Genomic DNA, 16,159 nt, shown 5'->3' with positions numbered 1-16,159 from the left:
TGACAGGGGCTTGAGGGTTTGCAAATGTAGCATCTAGAGACATCCTGTAATTTAGCTCATAACTACTACCACTATTAACAGATTGTTGAAAACATCCTGACTGTATTGGATGGCAAGAAGAGGCTTTGAAAAAGTTTAAACTTCTTTTTTTTTAACAGTGTCCTGTCTGGCAATGTCGCAAAAAGGATAATTGTCTTGATGCCAAAAGTGCGCAACAGATTTTACTTTCTTAAGTGAAGCAGTACGGCTATCGATAGTTTTCAGCTTGATTTATGCATATAAATAGCTTTATTATAATCATGCAGGGAGTTTTTTAGATTATATGGACACTGCAATGTAAATAAAACAGGAAAGAAAAAAAACTGGAAAAAAAGGAGAAAAGATGAAAGAAAGAGGAGATAAAAGGGAGATAACGATAAAACATCTTCAATCCGCTTTATCACCTGCATAGAGATGTAAAAAGAACAGCACAACCAACGGACATGGTAAAACATATACAATAAAGTAACAACTAGATACTATCACTGAAGTATAAGTAGTATTATTTAATCTGACATGTATTTTTTTTTTTATTTTGTTGTGTGGTGTTGTCAGCTTGCTGTTTATGCTGAACACTCCCCCCTGAAGCCAGCCAGAATGGGGTAAAACCTGCACAGAGTATAAACCTGCAGATGTGGTGATGGGGCTCATTTGCCACCCTGATTGTACATGTGTCAACTATAACCCGACCCTAATGCTGTGGGAATACACATCTTTAGCAGCAACAAAGAGGTTGTTAACAGCTGACAAATGGGGCTGAATATTGGGCAACTCGATAAGATCAACAGACATACTATGAAAGGGCTTAACGCAAAATATAAACATGTGCTTGGATGAGAAGTCCCGAACAAATCCAGAACAAGTCCAGAACAATTCCAGAGCTAACACCAAATAAGTACCTATGCCAAGACCTGAAAATAAAGTACATATGTGCATACATATTAAAAGAAATTAAAATCTATGATAAATGTTTGAAATCTTATTTCAGATTTTCATCATATTTTACATGCTAGTCAAAGTCTATTGCCTAAGATCCAGTCATATCAAAGACCCCATAAGACAACAAAGTTTCTTCAAATCAAACTTATTCTAATGAGCTGCCTCTACAAATATTTTCCACAAAAAAAACCCTTCATCTCCTCCACTCAACATGGAGGCGCTGAATGTGTCTAAAGATGCAGAGCGCAGTGAACATAGACACATTAGTATGCAGTGAGCAGCTGGATCCAGGACATTTGTATTCTTCCTTGTAAACCTTGCCAGTGTTTCTGGGTTAGATTTATGTATTTGTACTTGGAGGAGATAAGAGAATCATGGTAGAAAATAGATTCTGCAGATGACGGCATTGGCTTTGCTTACTAAATAGCACATGCTTTTCCCAACAATCCATAACTAATTCATGTGAGACTGCTTTGTCCCTGCTCCATGCTGTTTACAGTTAAGACCCCTGAATTCCTTGGATCCAAGATTGAGAAAATGTGGTCATAAAATCAGTTTTTAAAGTCTCTGTGGCAGGAAGCTTTAATCCCAGAGAGGGAGGGAGCTGTTGCATGTAGCTATTGGAGCAGATTGTGTTTCTGATTCGAACACAGGGGTCAGCACAGACCATGCAGCAAAACAACACGCTGAGCTCTATACAACATGAATATTAATGAAACTTTGGTAGTTTAAATGCATGGCTTGCCGTAGTGGGGGTGCTGCAGCACTTCTGGCGAAAGGGATGTTTAAAAAAAAATTATACAAAAATACTTTTCAAAATGTATACATTTTTGGGGAAATGATTTTGACTTTTTTAAATTTTACTATTATGTGTATTTGGATTTTAATTTCATTATTTTGAGGCCTATTCAAAACAAGTTTACGGAAGTTATGTTGTCATGTCAACATCAAGCAAGCTAATGGTCGCAGAGTAAAGAGGTATCCCGCTCTCGGCAGAAGATTGGTAAATTTACATAGACTAATGACAGAAACGGAGAGAAAATATGGTAGAAAAACGCATTTTGGATTTGGTCTATCTCCACGACCCCAGAGCGCACCCCAACATTTGGACACCTGTAACCAGAGCACCCTGCGTGTTGCTCTAAGTAAGAGCATGGTGCCACCACGCACATTCATATCTATTAGTGCAGTTTAATGTAACCATAGTCTTTAGAGTGTAATTTTGATCTTGTGTCCTTTGTGCAATTGTTAAAAAAACATTTAAATAGTGCAATAATATAATTATTTCCTTGTGGTTTGCATAAAAGGAGGTGGGAGCTAATAGTCATGTTTGACATAAACACAGTGAATAAAGTTCATGCCAGCTGACCAAATCTTTGTTTTTATAGTGCATGTATTCAACTGAGAACTGATCATATCTGTGTGTTAGAGACCCTGGTTGCGTGCAATGTAGCTTATAAAAAACATTAAAGTAGTGAATCTTAATCTATTTACTTATTTATTTTTATTGTATTTTAAATAGGCCTATAGGCTCATAGGTCTTTCGTCCAAAAAAACAAAAACATTTTCACAGAAAGTACTTCCAGCTGCCCTGTTTAAATGTGTATCCAGTGGATACATTTTATGGGAAAATGTACAGCATAAAAAGCCAAACATGCAGGGAACAATAAAGCATTTTTGAACATTATTAGAATTGAAATAAACTGAAATTGTTTAATATGATGTTCCTATGGAGGTCATATAAAACGATTTCTTGCAAATGTTTACTTCTACATTCACATCGGCACCACAGGTAATTTTATAACAAGTGGCTCTGAGTTATTGAGTCATCTAACATTAAGTAACAAGAGTAAATAATTTATAAAAGTAAATAAAAGTTTCCTGCAGATTGCTTTTTTCCAGTTGTATGAAAAAATGTTGTTTAAGATTCTCTTTGTGTAGCAATCTCTCCCAAGAAAGCCAATACTTCAAAAGGACATACATCTTCAAAAAGGAGAATAAAAAGAGATTCAATCTTGAAAGAATGTAATGAAAATAGCTGGTATATACTTACACGATAGCGAGATGAAAACTTTGATGATTTCAAATCATTGCTCACCGACAAAAGATCTAATCTTGAAAACGGTGGAGGAATGGGTTTTTCTGTTGCTCAGTCTTATGTTTTGTTATTTCTCCCATATGTGATGCAAAACTATTTGAATAATGGATCATTTCTTGTCTTCGTCTTCTCCCCGATTGTCCAAAATCTTATAACATCTTCAAAACACAAGCTTGACAGTCAGACTGAGTTACACTTAGTTTTCACGGAAAAGGCAAAGTAATGAGCTGATGCTGTTTGTTTGTTCATTAAAGTTTAATCTGTGTCGCATAAGTGACTGTAGGCAGAGTTATAGGGACGGATAGCTGGCATCCAGGAAGGCTAGTGGATAATTTCCAAGAAATTACATCAGTTATTTTCTTTAAATGTGGTCTGTTTTACTTACCCAGATCATTTAATTAAAGTTAACTATGGTTTTTACAAAAAACATGTCTATAATTTCATTTCATTAATGAAACAAGTGGTCAGAAATGCTTAAAATAAACATAAAACAGTTGTTGAAGTTGAAAGTGGGGGCACCATTCCACACAGTTTTTTTTGATTGGGCATTCTAATATTTAATAATAAATAATATATTTTAAAATCAAAGATTTTTTAATCTTCATATTCATTATAAATCTCAGGTTTTGTGTTTATTGAATAAAATAATGAGTAAGCTTTGCTTTTTTATATTAAATTGTTCAATATTGCATGTACCATAGCTGAGTACAGGCTCTTATCAAAATGGCTCAGTGGATCTACAGTTAATGGTAAAAAAAACTGAGAGAACTGAATCTGCTTCTGCAAGGTCTTTGGATGAAATGCAATTGGTCAACTAGTCACCAAACTAAGCCTCTTTAAAAGCAAGATTTCTGGCACTTTATTGCTGTCAGGAGCACAGGATTGTTTTCAGTGCCAAGTGACCGTGAGGGGCGGGGCCGTATGTGAGGATGAGCAGTATTGGTTAAGTGGGGATGTGTTCAGGACAAGGGGAAGTGACAGCTACTGCAGCTTAATTTGACATATTGACCCATGGATGGGGAGCAGAGTGACGTTGGTAGTTACACCATGGATAGATCTTTTATGGGGGAAGATTTTTCATTGCAGACGTCACCAGAGATTGAGGGATGCTTTGTGGGTCCCTGAGGGCCAGCACCTTATCACTTGTAGCCACTGGCTCCAGACAGTGACTCAGCAATGCCTGAAGCTGGTGAGGCAGTGGAGGACAGGATGACTCGAAACCAAGCTTGCGTCTGAGTGAATCTGTTTGATACCTGACCTCACAGCTACGATGCACCATGTGAACCAATGGGAACATTGCAGTAGCCTCTTTTCAACCCCAGGAGGACAGCACTTGGAATGTTTTAAGACAAATGTTGCAGAACAAAACAGGTTTACATGAAACTGTGATCTTTTTCCAGGTAGCATTAAATTAGTGCAAAAGAAAGTTGATTATACTTTAAAGTTCATTTTTTTCCAACAGATTTTCTACCAATATTCCCAGGACAAGATGTCACAGCATGTTCACCTAAAGTTGGGCCATGTCATAGCCTTAATATGACCACAAATGAAACAAAAATTATATAATTTCTATACTGTTCCACCATCCGTACCTAAGGCGATTGAAAGTACTTCATGGAACATCAAAGAGAAACAAAATAAAAAGCAAAAACATGAAATTCTGATATTAGGGACAAACATTAATTCGACCTTTGCATATAAAAGTGTATTATGAAATTTAGGCAGGATCGGGATGAGTCGGTAATAAAGATGACAAACAGATACACACACACACTGTTTCTGCTAGAGTAAAATGTGTTGTTTTATTCCGCCACAGAAAACAGCAAAGCAAGCACATCAATCAAGGCACGGTGCTGAATGCAAATTATATTGTTCCAATACAAATGATATTATCCACCTAACCGTGACACAAAGTAGAGCCAGTTGACCCCGGCACTGCAGCAAACCGCGCAGCTAGGCGTTCGTACGCAACCCTAGCAGAATCTGCCAGTGTCAACCTCCACCCATCATCTATGCCAAACTTCAAAGGAAAATCTTTTGCCCAATCAGGAAAATGATTGCTCCCTCTCATGACTGGAGCGCATGATTACAGAAACCAAAATATGTTTCCGGCATCCTCTGAACCCACCCAGGGCTCGTGGACAGCCAAAACCAAAAACAAGTTACATCATGGTCAGAGCATGGTACCGACAGCTCGTGAGTACAAAAACAAATTATATCATGCCCTCAAGGAAACAGAAACTTGGATGAGAGTGCTTAGGTAATAAGAGTGCTTAATTTGTAAAACAAAACTTGTATGATTGTCAAAGAACATAAAATATAAAACCCATTTATATCAAAAAGGTTAAAGTTCATTGAAGGAGAATAAAGCATGCATGTTATATCTGGAAGCAGGGGTGGGACTAAGTCAGGGTTTTGTAAAAATCATAAGTAAGCCTCACGTCTAGTGAGTCACAGTGGGGCAGAGTTGGTGGACCGTACTCCGTGAGCTAACAGCAGGAGATTGATCATTTTCTCCCTAAGCGTCGCGTTGTTTGACGCTTCATCTTCACTGGTTGTCCTGCAGTTTGATTGGATGGATGCTGTCGGATCAAAACGACATAGATCTAATTTCAGTGGATGTTGGATCAAAACGACATAGATCTAATTTGATTGGATGTTGTGCTGACACAAACACACAGATGCTCCGTACACACAATGAGAGATGCAGAACGCTCTGTTTACGTTCTTTTTAATGTGTGGATTTTGTGGAAAGCAGCAAGTCTAGTTAAGTCAGAAGGATCAAGTCAACAAGTTATTGATGTGAAACTTCTAAAGTCTAAAGTAATCAAATTCATGACTCAAGTCTGATTTGAGTCCAAGTCTTGTGACTCGAGTCCACATCTCTCTCTGGAAGTGTCGCCTGAAGTAAGAATATACTTTGTAATCAATCTAGATAAAGGATGCATTCTTTCAGATGCTAGGATGCAACTGAAAGAAGCAACACTTCATAAAGTATAAGATGGAGAGATGAGAAAGCCTAAATTCATGGCAAGAGAAACGGAGCGTCAACACACACACCTCCCTCCTGTCAAGGGGAGTTGATTTGAAGACGTTTTCCATACACAGGATCATCCTCTGTAGAGTAGAGCATTCTCTAGTGAAACAAGACAGTAGAAGATAGTAGAAAATCGCCACTGGATCTAAAGCATAGAAAATGTAAGCAGCTCCACAATTTAAAAGTAATTTAACAAGCTAACATCTGTAAAACAACATAGAGCAGTTTTAGCAGCTCTAACTCTTTTGTAACAGCAATACAGCACTTTGAGTTAAAACCGTTTAAAAAGACTCTTTAACAGTTTCATACAGCAGTAGCTAGGATGAATGGAGAGAGAAACTGAGCCATTCTTTTGTGCCGAAATGAACATATTTTCAAGAACGACACCACCATGTGAAAACAGACACAAGTCAGTTTGTTTTGTGCCTTAAGTGTAATAAAGAGTGTTTGTCTTGGGAAAAAAAGACAAAACAAATCAGCATGTACAGGGGGTCTGCATTTTAACGTTGGTTTTTGTACCTCCTCCAAGATGGCAGCACAACTAATAAGTGGAGGTATGGATGAGTTGAAACCATGCATATGCATTAAGATGTTCTAATCTAAGGCATTGTGTGTGATAGACTTCCTCCTGAACGCCGGGCGCCTGGGTCTTTACATTCTCTTTAACATTTACAGCCCAAGTTAATTAGCCATTTCTATCCATATCTGGACTCTTGGTTAAAAGCACAATGGCAGATCTACAGAGTGGCTGAAAAAGAGAAGAGATAAGGCCAAGTATATGTAATGACCTGAAAACAAATGAAGTGCAATAAGGAGAGCTTAAGAAAGCTGTACTGAAACATAAGTCTGCAAACCTTAATGATCTGAATAAACATTGCAACGATATTAAAGTTAATAGTTTGATAGTTTTATAGAAATGATTACTGGAAATGTTGGCAGCTGTTAAATCATGAAGTGGACCAGATGTTTTCTACATATGGATGGTTTACAGGTCTTTCAACTTTGATATTTAGAGATGTTTTCTTTCACTGTCTTTATGCACCTGCAGCCATGGAGGGAGATGGAGAAGTCATCATTAGCCCTGTTCAGAACTGCAGCCACTGTAAAAGCGGTGAATGCCATGAGAACAGCGATGGCATCATCTGTTACTGCGATGAAGACCTCGTCCTGGCCAAAGACGGAGTGTCCTGTATTAACGCCTCAGGTCAGACGCTCCATCCATCGCAGGAATTCATCCTAATTTTCATCCTTTCACAGAAACAAATGGAAATGAGTTTGGCTGATTGTACTTTTAACAGACTGTCTTTACAAATATAATGAAGCCCACTGGGACTCGGGTTTATTGACTCTCTGTCTAGGGACTTTTTTCATTTAATAAGCCTTTAATCCTCCATGATAATTAATAAATTCTATAAGCTAACTATAGAACAATTAGACTGCTTTTATTCTGCTCTCCCAGAAGAGCCCTTTATGTTATGAGTTTTAAAATCTGAGGTCTCTTCTGGATTCTGAGGTAGTAAGATTGTGAATTGGAAATGAAATATGCTTTGTGATCTAATTCCATGCATAGATTTTAAAGCTACCCACATCAGGAGCAGCAGAAGCTAAATACCACATTGGTAAAACTGCCCCGGTTAAACTGGGAATGAGGGATGTAGACAAACACCGGTGAAGATGGATTTGCTTCTTCAAACATAATTTGTAATCTCAGTAAAGAATACATTAATAAATGTCAATCAGAAAGTAATTAGCATGGCTGAGTGTCATTTTATAAATCAGAAACACAATGCCAGGCCTATTAGCATCATAACAATAGTTCTGCATGCTCTGATCTGCTTGTATTAGGGGCATTAAAAGGCACTGGTTCTGTATGGTCTGTTTGGGTTTGGAGATTTGTTCAGACAACAGAAATTAGAAATACCTTTTTACATGCACCATCCATCGCTGCTTTGCTCTGTTGTGTCATCACTTTCACATCATTAATTACGCTGGAGACGTGTATAGCTCACCGAATGCTGATGCTCCTCAGGGGAAGATTACAAGCGTATGACGCTGTTGTCTCCTGTCGTTTCTCAGAGGCGTCCCCGCTGTCTCCACAGCCGTCTCTTTCCCACCTGGCCTTGGGTCTGTCTGTGGGCACGTCAGCACTCATCGCCGCCCTGCTGCTGGCTGTTTCTGGAGTCATGATAAGTACGTACTGACAAACCCTGAGATGTTACGGTAATGCTCTCTCTGTTTACCTACGAGGTTTTGACTTGGATCTGGGAATAATTAACTGAATTCCAGATGTATTTCCTGTGGTTTATGCATCAGTTCCAACATTTTTTTAAGATTGATATCAAACAACGCTATTGGTGTGTGACTGTCAGAGGTTCCAATAAACACTTTATTCCTGCAGCTATTGTTGGATTTTACTTGATTACTTGAGAAAACTGATGTTTAGTTAAGAGTTCAAGCTTCAATGATCTTGTCCGGGAGTTATTCTGACTTCTCGTTTTACACATAACATAGTTAAGCCTCAATAATACATTTCCAAATGAGTTTCGAATAACTCTGATTTCCATTTTTCTTTTAGCATTTAAAATGATTTTAAAAAGAGTTTCCCGGACTTTCTGAACATTTGCCAAATTCTTCAAATGCTTATTGACTGAAAAAGAATACACATTTTTGTTGAATATTTAGTTACCGGTACTTTAAATGTGAACTACCAACATAGTGCCTTTGTTTTATTTTAGAATTTAAAGTATGTGTAATAGATATTTGATAAACTAATTTAACAAATCTAATCTGTTCTTACAGCTGATGAAATACCCCACATGTATTTATTTTTTTATTAGGCTTTACGTATTCTATAAATTAAGTATTAAGGTGGGATTCTGTAATCATAGATAATTTGAAATGTCAATCTCAGGTTATTCGATATATTTTTGATACTTTTTACCAGGTAATTAATTTGGCCCATCATGTATTGTCTATCCTTCATTGTGTGTTAGAATCCAAGGTGTTTCCACACTAAAACGTTTTTAATTATTAGTGCCGACTTCCTCAGGATGTTTAGTACTGACCATGAATTGACTGATAATTCAGGAGACATTGCAAATTAAAATCATGTTTCTAAAGTGGAATTTCCAGTCCCAATTCCACATCCTTTGTTATATAGCAGTAGAGAAGAAACGTGGCTGTTACTAATCAAGAACTGGAGCTAGTTTGGAATCTGAGGTGGCTCCACTTCTTCAGTCTCCCAGATGTTAAAATTGAACATTTATATAGTTTCTCACTTAAAAGTCACTGTCGGTTCCTCCTTCAGCCTTTAGCAGATTTCTGAAAACAAAAACAACAAAAAACAAAGTTCTGCTTTCCCAGTAGGGAAGGGCATCAAACAGGCTGCTGTCAGGCAATAACAGCCAGACATATGCAGACACTGGACCATTCAAGCCCACTCCCACTCCCACACTTAGACTTCCACTCTCACATGAGTCAAGGAGGTGCATTTGAACAAGGACAGACTATGTGAGGGATAGCTGCTTAGAATGCAGCTGACAGCACTTGTGGATTAGACAGTAGGCAGTAGTTTGTAAATAAACAACTCAAAAAACAAACACTTAGGATTCACCAGGCAAGTAATATCTCAGTCTCTTTGAGGCTTTCTGGACTAAAAACTGTCAGATTCAGTGTGTTAGGTCCAGATCAGGCAGTTTTATGTAATATTTAGGCAGATGGTCTGAGGAAGTCTTTGTATGTTATACATACGGTTCATATTTCAGAACCAGATTCAAATAGGTGGTTAAATGCTGAAACAGTTTCTATCATCTTGCAGGTAAACCTCAATAACTAAAAAAAGAAACAGAATTTAATTTCACAGTCCTTGTTCTTGAAACGTTGCTCTTTAGGGAAATAACATCCTTAAAAGCATTCCAGCCAGCACAGTGTAGCCGCAAGCAATCATTTTCTCCAAGAGGATCGGTTTCAGGGTTTTGTTTGCCTTCTAAACTGTGAATACCTCAGTAGGGGAATCAAACTCTTTCATTTGTCTCCCACCAGTGTACAGGCGTAAACACACGGAGCTGCAGTCCATTCAGCTGGAGCTGCAGAGTCCAGACTGTAAACTCAGCAAGCTGCGAGCCTCCACCATCATGACGGACTACAACCCCAACTACTGCTTCGCAGGGAAGACGGCAACAGTCAGCGACTTGAAGGAGGTGCCACGGCGCAACATTTCCCTCACTAGGTGAGAAATTCCCTGTGGAGTGGAACTAGACTCCCCCGTCCCCTATCAGTTCCCCCCACAGGCTGAAGGTCACCCCCAGCCCCCCTTCCTTCATTAAAGCCTTTTTTGTGATAGTAGTTTGGGACTTTTAACATTTAATTAAGCAAAACTTTTCTCTATCAGTTTATTTTCTCATGTAGAAAGGGCTCCTAATGTCTTAATATGATTTAAATTAACTGAGAAGTCGATCATAGGCTACAATGAACAAAGAGTCCTTTGATGGAGGATCGTCCTAGAATGAGATTAATGTCTCATGAATCCCACATGAGAAAATCTCCCTTCAGATAGATAATTTTCTTCTTTCTCCTGCAAAATGTTTCTAAATAAAAGGGTGGATGGATGGATGGATGGATGGATGGATGGATGGATGGATGGATGGATGGATGGATGGATGGATGGATGGATGGATGGATGGATGGATGGATGGATGGATGGATGGATGGATGGATGGATGGACTTTATTGCTTCAGTTCTGTTTCTATTTTTCAAATTTTTCCAGCATTATACAATTGAAGGGACACAAATTTTTCACTGCACATTCAGCCATAAGTTGTGATCTTTTATGCCGATGTCACACAAACTGTTGTAAGCATATGTGACAGGACTGTGTGTTTCTTTGCAGGGGTCTGGGTCATGGTGCATTTGGGGAGGTCTATGAAGGTCTGGCAGTAGGAATACCAGGTGAACCGAGCCCACTGCAGGTGGCTGTAAAGGTCAGTCCAAATCCAGATGATCTGGTTAAACAACAGTTTAAAAGCAAAAATGTGAGGTATTTAATATAGAGGTTCAGCTTAGAGGCTGTATAAGGGAAAATAGAACCTTATTTAAAGTATCACAGAGAAAAGCCTCAATAATAACACAAAGTATTTAGTTCTGTGCAAGGATTTTAATTCAGAATAATTTTATTCACTCCAGACGCTTCCTGAGGTTTGCTCTGAGCAAGATGAGCTGGACTTCCTGATGGAGGCTTTGATTATCAGGTAACTACAAAACACACTCAACCCCCCTCCCTGTGCATTAAGCACTACATTTAGCACTATATGAGCACAATATGTTTCCTTCACATGACCTCTGTTTTCCAGTAAATTCAACCACCAGAACATTGTGCGCTGCGTCGGAGTGAGTCTGCAGGCCATGCCCCGGTTCATCCTGCTGGAGCTGATGACTGGAGGAGACCTCAAGAGTTTCCTGAGGGAGACCAGACCCCGGCTGGTAAGATACACCGTTATACCGTACCTTCTTTTACCTAAACAACTTTTTTTCTCTCAGCAATGACATTAAAGTTATGGTAAACGCATCAGATGCCATCACCATTCATCCACTTGCTGAAGTCCCCTCAGGGACTCTTTAAACTCTAACAGCATGGCTGCTAAATGCAGCCAGATGCAAACTGCGTCTCGTCTTTGGTGGTTTACAGGTGGCAAACAGTCTTAGAAATGAAATCCCACATCAGAGAACAGCTTTTTTTTTTTTTTTTAAAGGCAGGCTTTCTGTCGACATCTTCTGCTTTAAGCTTGGATGGACATGTACAGGCATGGCCCAGATACCACTACCATTTATTTTTATTCTCAGTGTTTGTGTGGAAACACTGAAACCCTGCCAGGTCGAGCTGCTTCCCCTTTTCACATTTACAGTCAGCTGATGTGGTTCCAGGCGTTGGATAAGACGCATCCTGCAGATCAGTAATGCAGGGAATCAAAGTTGATATTTCTCGCTCAAGGCAGCTGACACTGAATGAAGTCCTGCAATTTTCTCACCATGATGCCCTGATGCCTGCTCTAGTATTCATTAACATTCCAACTGCTTGCTTCTCATTTATTTCTACCCAGAAAGAAAAAAGGTCATTTTGTATTTAATGTCCATCTAAAGTTCTCTTTATTCTTTTCCTTTTTCTGCCTCCCATCTGATGTTTTAGGACCAGCCGTCCAGTTTGACCATGATAGACCTTCTCAACGTGGCCAGAGACATAGCTAAGGGCTGCCAGTATCTGGAGGAGAACCAGTTTATACACAGGTACGTCAACAGATTATACCTGCTTGCTATGAAGAGAGAACCACAGAACTTATAGATCGTGGTTCAGACTTAGGCATAGAAGGTTGTGCTCATTCACCAAGTTATATAGATTCAGACTCAACTGCATCTGTTTTACAGCAACATATGGACTCTGCACGCATCGTGCCTTCTGTATGATCAGATAAATGACCAGTAATGAGTTTAGAGAGAGAGCAGCCAGATGGGGCAGCCGGCTTTTGTTTTTAAGGTCTGTATCTGACCCACGAGTTGGAGGAGCAGATCTGCAGTAACTGCTCTGTAAAAGATAAGAGGACACATGTGAAGAAGTTCTAAAAAAAGTTCCACTTGAAAATCCCCCTCTGCATATCTAAAACGAGTAAAGGTCAATGCTGGTTCTACGTTTTTATTGAGGTGATGTATTAGGATCTTCTTTTGGACTTTCAAACATTATCCACTGACAAACTGAGCCTATTAAACCTTGTTTGGCTCAGCGTGGCCCAGTGAAGCTATATCAATCCATCTAATGGCTGACTCTTAAAATATTCTGCACAACCCAATCTTCTCCCTTCAAAGCTGTATTAAAATTGCCCCAACTTCTGTCCTTGAGGCTTATTGCAGTTTTATGAAGGTGTGTTTACTCGAGGTTGAGCAAAGAGCTCTGAATGAACAGGGCTTGTTTTTCAGGTGGATTAAAGGCTTGAATCCTGAGCTGAGCTGAGCTTCTACGAGGTAACTCACAGGGTTAATGCTGTCTGAAAACAACTTAATCTAGGTTTTATGTTTGTTTTCCCATTTCTATCCTCTAAATGACCAATGGATCATGGAGTGCTAGTTTATTTAGCTATTTTTTTTTTTTTCATTTAATACCAGCTTCTCACTCACAGGAAGGAAAAGCAGATTTAACAGAAGGTTTACAGTAACCTCACTTGTGTGAAATTGATATAACAACAAAATGTTCTGTAAGATATGCAGAGGGAAAGATTTTAAAATCACAAATATACTGTTAAAGTCAGCTGAATATGTTTATGTAAAACTCTGCCCTAACCTGACAGACATGAGTTTGTGGCAGCAGCTGCTGCATTTTAAAACTCCTACTCGCCTCCAAGCAACACATTTCCATTCCATTCTCCTTGATCATTATAGGAGGACTACTCAGGTGTAGATATAGCCCCTCACTCCCTCGATGGCCCTTTCCAGAGGTTATATATAAGGTTTGAATGGATTCATCAGTTTGATTTGAGTGACTGCATTCGGTCATTTAAACACCTTGCCTTATTTGTCTCTTCTTTATGTATTTTCAAACATCTGAGGTAATGCAGTAGGTATAGTTACAGGAACTGACACAAACCATGCAGCATAACAGGCCTTGTATTAAGCAAAAAAACAAAAAAAAACAGTCAATGTGATAAATCAGAGTAAGATTTGAAATTTAGGTGAAGGCATATGGCTTCAAGAAAGAGCTAGAGAATCAAAATATGGATCAAAGCTTTTCAATGTTTGTCAAATTTGGTCCATAGTAGAGATTTCAGATCTGAATTCTTTGTGTTCTCCATCATCAATATAGCAAAGGTTGGATATGTTTGTGTTCTTTTTCTATGTTTCGTTTTAAGATAATTATTCACACTTTAGCTTGAAGGTAAAAAAAAAAGTTATTTATTGACGCAAATCATATTTCAATATTTCGATGTAATCACCAGTAGAAGCCTTGTCCTTGAAAAATGACAGCATTTGTTTTTTATTTACAGAAACAAGCAAATTTACCATTTCTACTCTTAAACATTAAGTGTGATAAAATGTCAAGGAACCGTCAGGTTCTATTCAGGCATGGAGCTAAGAGTTTTAGTGAAAGAGACTTTGATTAAAACCCCCGGAGGGGTTCAGCTACCTGAGAAACACCAAAATAGTGTTTTGCGTCAGCTTTCTGCTGAATAGCAAAGATGTGTAGAGAGATGAACAAGATGCAGAGTTGTTTCAATAGCGGAGTTTCTGAACAAGAAGCTGAAGAACAAATTGATGCCTTTGAATCACTTCTTGTTTTTTGATGAATCGCTTACGGTCAGATTCTTCGTCTTGAAGAACCACAAGCTGAATAGTTTGAGACCTTTCTGACACCCTGAAGTGGGAGTCTCTGTTTTAAGAAGCCATCTGTTCACATCAGGCTGAACCAGAACTTTATCCTCATTGTGTCATTTCTCATCTAACAGAATCAGACTCCAATGTTTCTTTCTGCTGTGGCGTCCATCACTGCGATTTATTCCGTTTCTTTCCCTTCCTGTCTCATGATTCGCTCTCAACCGGGTGTCACATGATGTCGCCATGGTAACTTATTTGCCACTGCTCTGTATGCTCACTGCATCACTCCTTAAAACTTAAAGACGGTTAGGTGCCTGGAGGAGTAAACTGCAGTGTGTGTGGGCTCTGCGAGTACTCTCCTTAAAGATTCACTCTGTGCTGTGCAAATAAGCGACTCCCTCTCTAAGCTGCTTCTCCCTGCATGACTCTGCAGCATTTATAACCAGAAGCTGCAAAATGGCAGCATGCTCAGGGCGAGACTAAAGTTCAGATCCAACAGGGGACTAACTGGGGGTTTCATACACCAGGCTTTGTTTTTTAAAATATAAATGCATGAAAAGAACTGCTAAACTACAGAAGATATGAGGCATAATTCAAGCTGTGCTGATGCTCAGCAGGGCTCTCTCCTCTGCTCACTGCATCCCCAGTTGTTCCATCCAGTAATGTGGGTGCATGCAGTGATCTAATGATGCTCTTTTTTTTTTTGCTTTCAGGGACATTGCAGCTCGGAACTGTCTTTTGACCTGCAAAGGACCGGGACGTGTGGCCAAGATCGGAGACTTCGGGATGGCTCGGGACATTTACAGGTACATTTCCAACACTGTTATCTACAGCAGAACGATTCCAATTTTTCCCTCAGATTAAACAGAAAACTTCTAATAAAGACTAAAAACTAAATACCTACCACATCAAAAAAATGTTCTGGGTAGACATACTGGGCCTCCTGGTTGTCCCTAGCAACCCAAGTAAATTTTAGGTGTTTCAGAGTGGAATGAGACTGATGTGTTTTTAGGTTTTGTGGTTTGCTGTCTTCCTCCAAAAAACACATTTTAATCTTTGTCTTACCTGAACGGTCTATCCTCCTTGTAATTTATTCAAGGCTCACTTTCAGTAAGCTTCAATGCTTCTCCTTCAGCAGTGGAGTCTGATCAATGGTGGCTCTTTTCATGGGTAAACTGTACCTGCTAGCTGCAAGTCCTTCTGACCCACTCTGTGATTGGTCATTGGATCTTGGACAAGTTTCAGATTTTGTTGGATTCAGTCAGAAACCTTGCAAGAAACTTTGAATCTTTGCTGGTTTACTGCAAAATAATGTTCTTTCCACTGCTGGTTGGGGCTCACCTACAGTAACTGTGGGTGTAACTGCGCTCTCTTCAGCATGTGTCCAACATGGATATGTTATAAGTCATAATATAACTATTTGCTTTAACCAGTCAAAACATCCCTCTTGCGTGACAATCAGGATTTCTAGTATTTTAATGTCTAAGCTGGTTTCCTTTTATTTATTTGCTTTAGATCTTTATATTATTTGGGTCTGAGCTGCATCAGATGTGACTTTCATGTCAATGAAAGATTAGAAATACATTTACTGAGGTAATAAACCTGCTGTTTTCTGTTGAAAAAAACTGACATCTACGAGAAAAAAAAAACATTTAGATAATTTCTTCCCTGAACTCAGCATGATTTATTTCCA

At 39.0% G+C, this 16,159-nt stretch overlaps 1 protein-coding gene across 3 annotated transcripts in view; it reads left to right on the top strand.

Moving 5' to 3' along the window:
* LOC107094958 (ALK tyrosine kinase receptor-like) overlaps positions 1 to 16,159 on the top strand; it is a 506,212-nt gene that overhangs the window by 477,648 nt on the left and 12,405 nt on the right. For all 3 annotated transcript variants that reach the window (XM_015390903.1, XM_015390895.1, XM_015390885.1), the window contains 8 exons: positions 7,162 to 7,317; positions 8,190 to 8,303; positions 10,155 to 10,341; positions 11,003 to 11,093; positions 11,296 to 11,360; positions 11,463 to 11,592; positions 12,296 to 12,393; positions 15,180 to 15,272. In XM_015390903.1, coding sequence (XP_015246389.1) covers positions 7,162 to 7,317; positions 8,190 to 8,303; positions 10,155 to 10,341; positions 11,003 to 11,093; positions 11,296 to 11,360; positions 11,463 to 11,592; positions 12,296 to 12,393; positions 15,180 to 15,272 — 934 coding nt within the window. The remainder of the gene's footprint in view (positions 1 to 7,161; positions 7,318 to 8,189; positions 8,304 to 10,154; positions 10,342 to 11,002; positions 11,094 to 11,295; positions 11,361 to 11,462; positions 11,593 to 12,295; positions 12,394 to 15,179; positions 15,273 to 16,159) is intronic.

Source organism: Cyprinodon variegatus, unplaced genomic scaffold (genome assembly GCF_000732505.1).
Source record: "Cyprinodon variegatus isolate N-32 unplaced genomic scaffold, C_variegatus-1.0 Scaffold21, whole genome shotgun sequence".
In the NCBI taxonomy this organism is placed as follows: domain Eukaryota; kingdom Metazoa; phylum Chordata; class Actinopteri; order Cyprinodontiformes; family Cyprinodontidae; genus Cyprinodon; species Cyprinodon variegatus.
The sequence above is the reverse complement of the archived record's forward strand: the minus strand, read 5'-3'. Positions and strand labels throughout refer to the sequence as shown.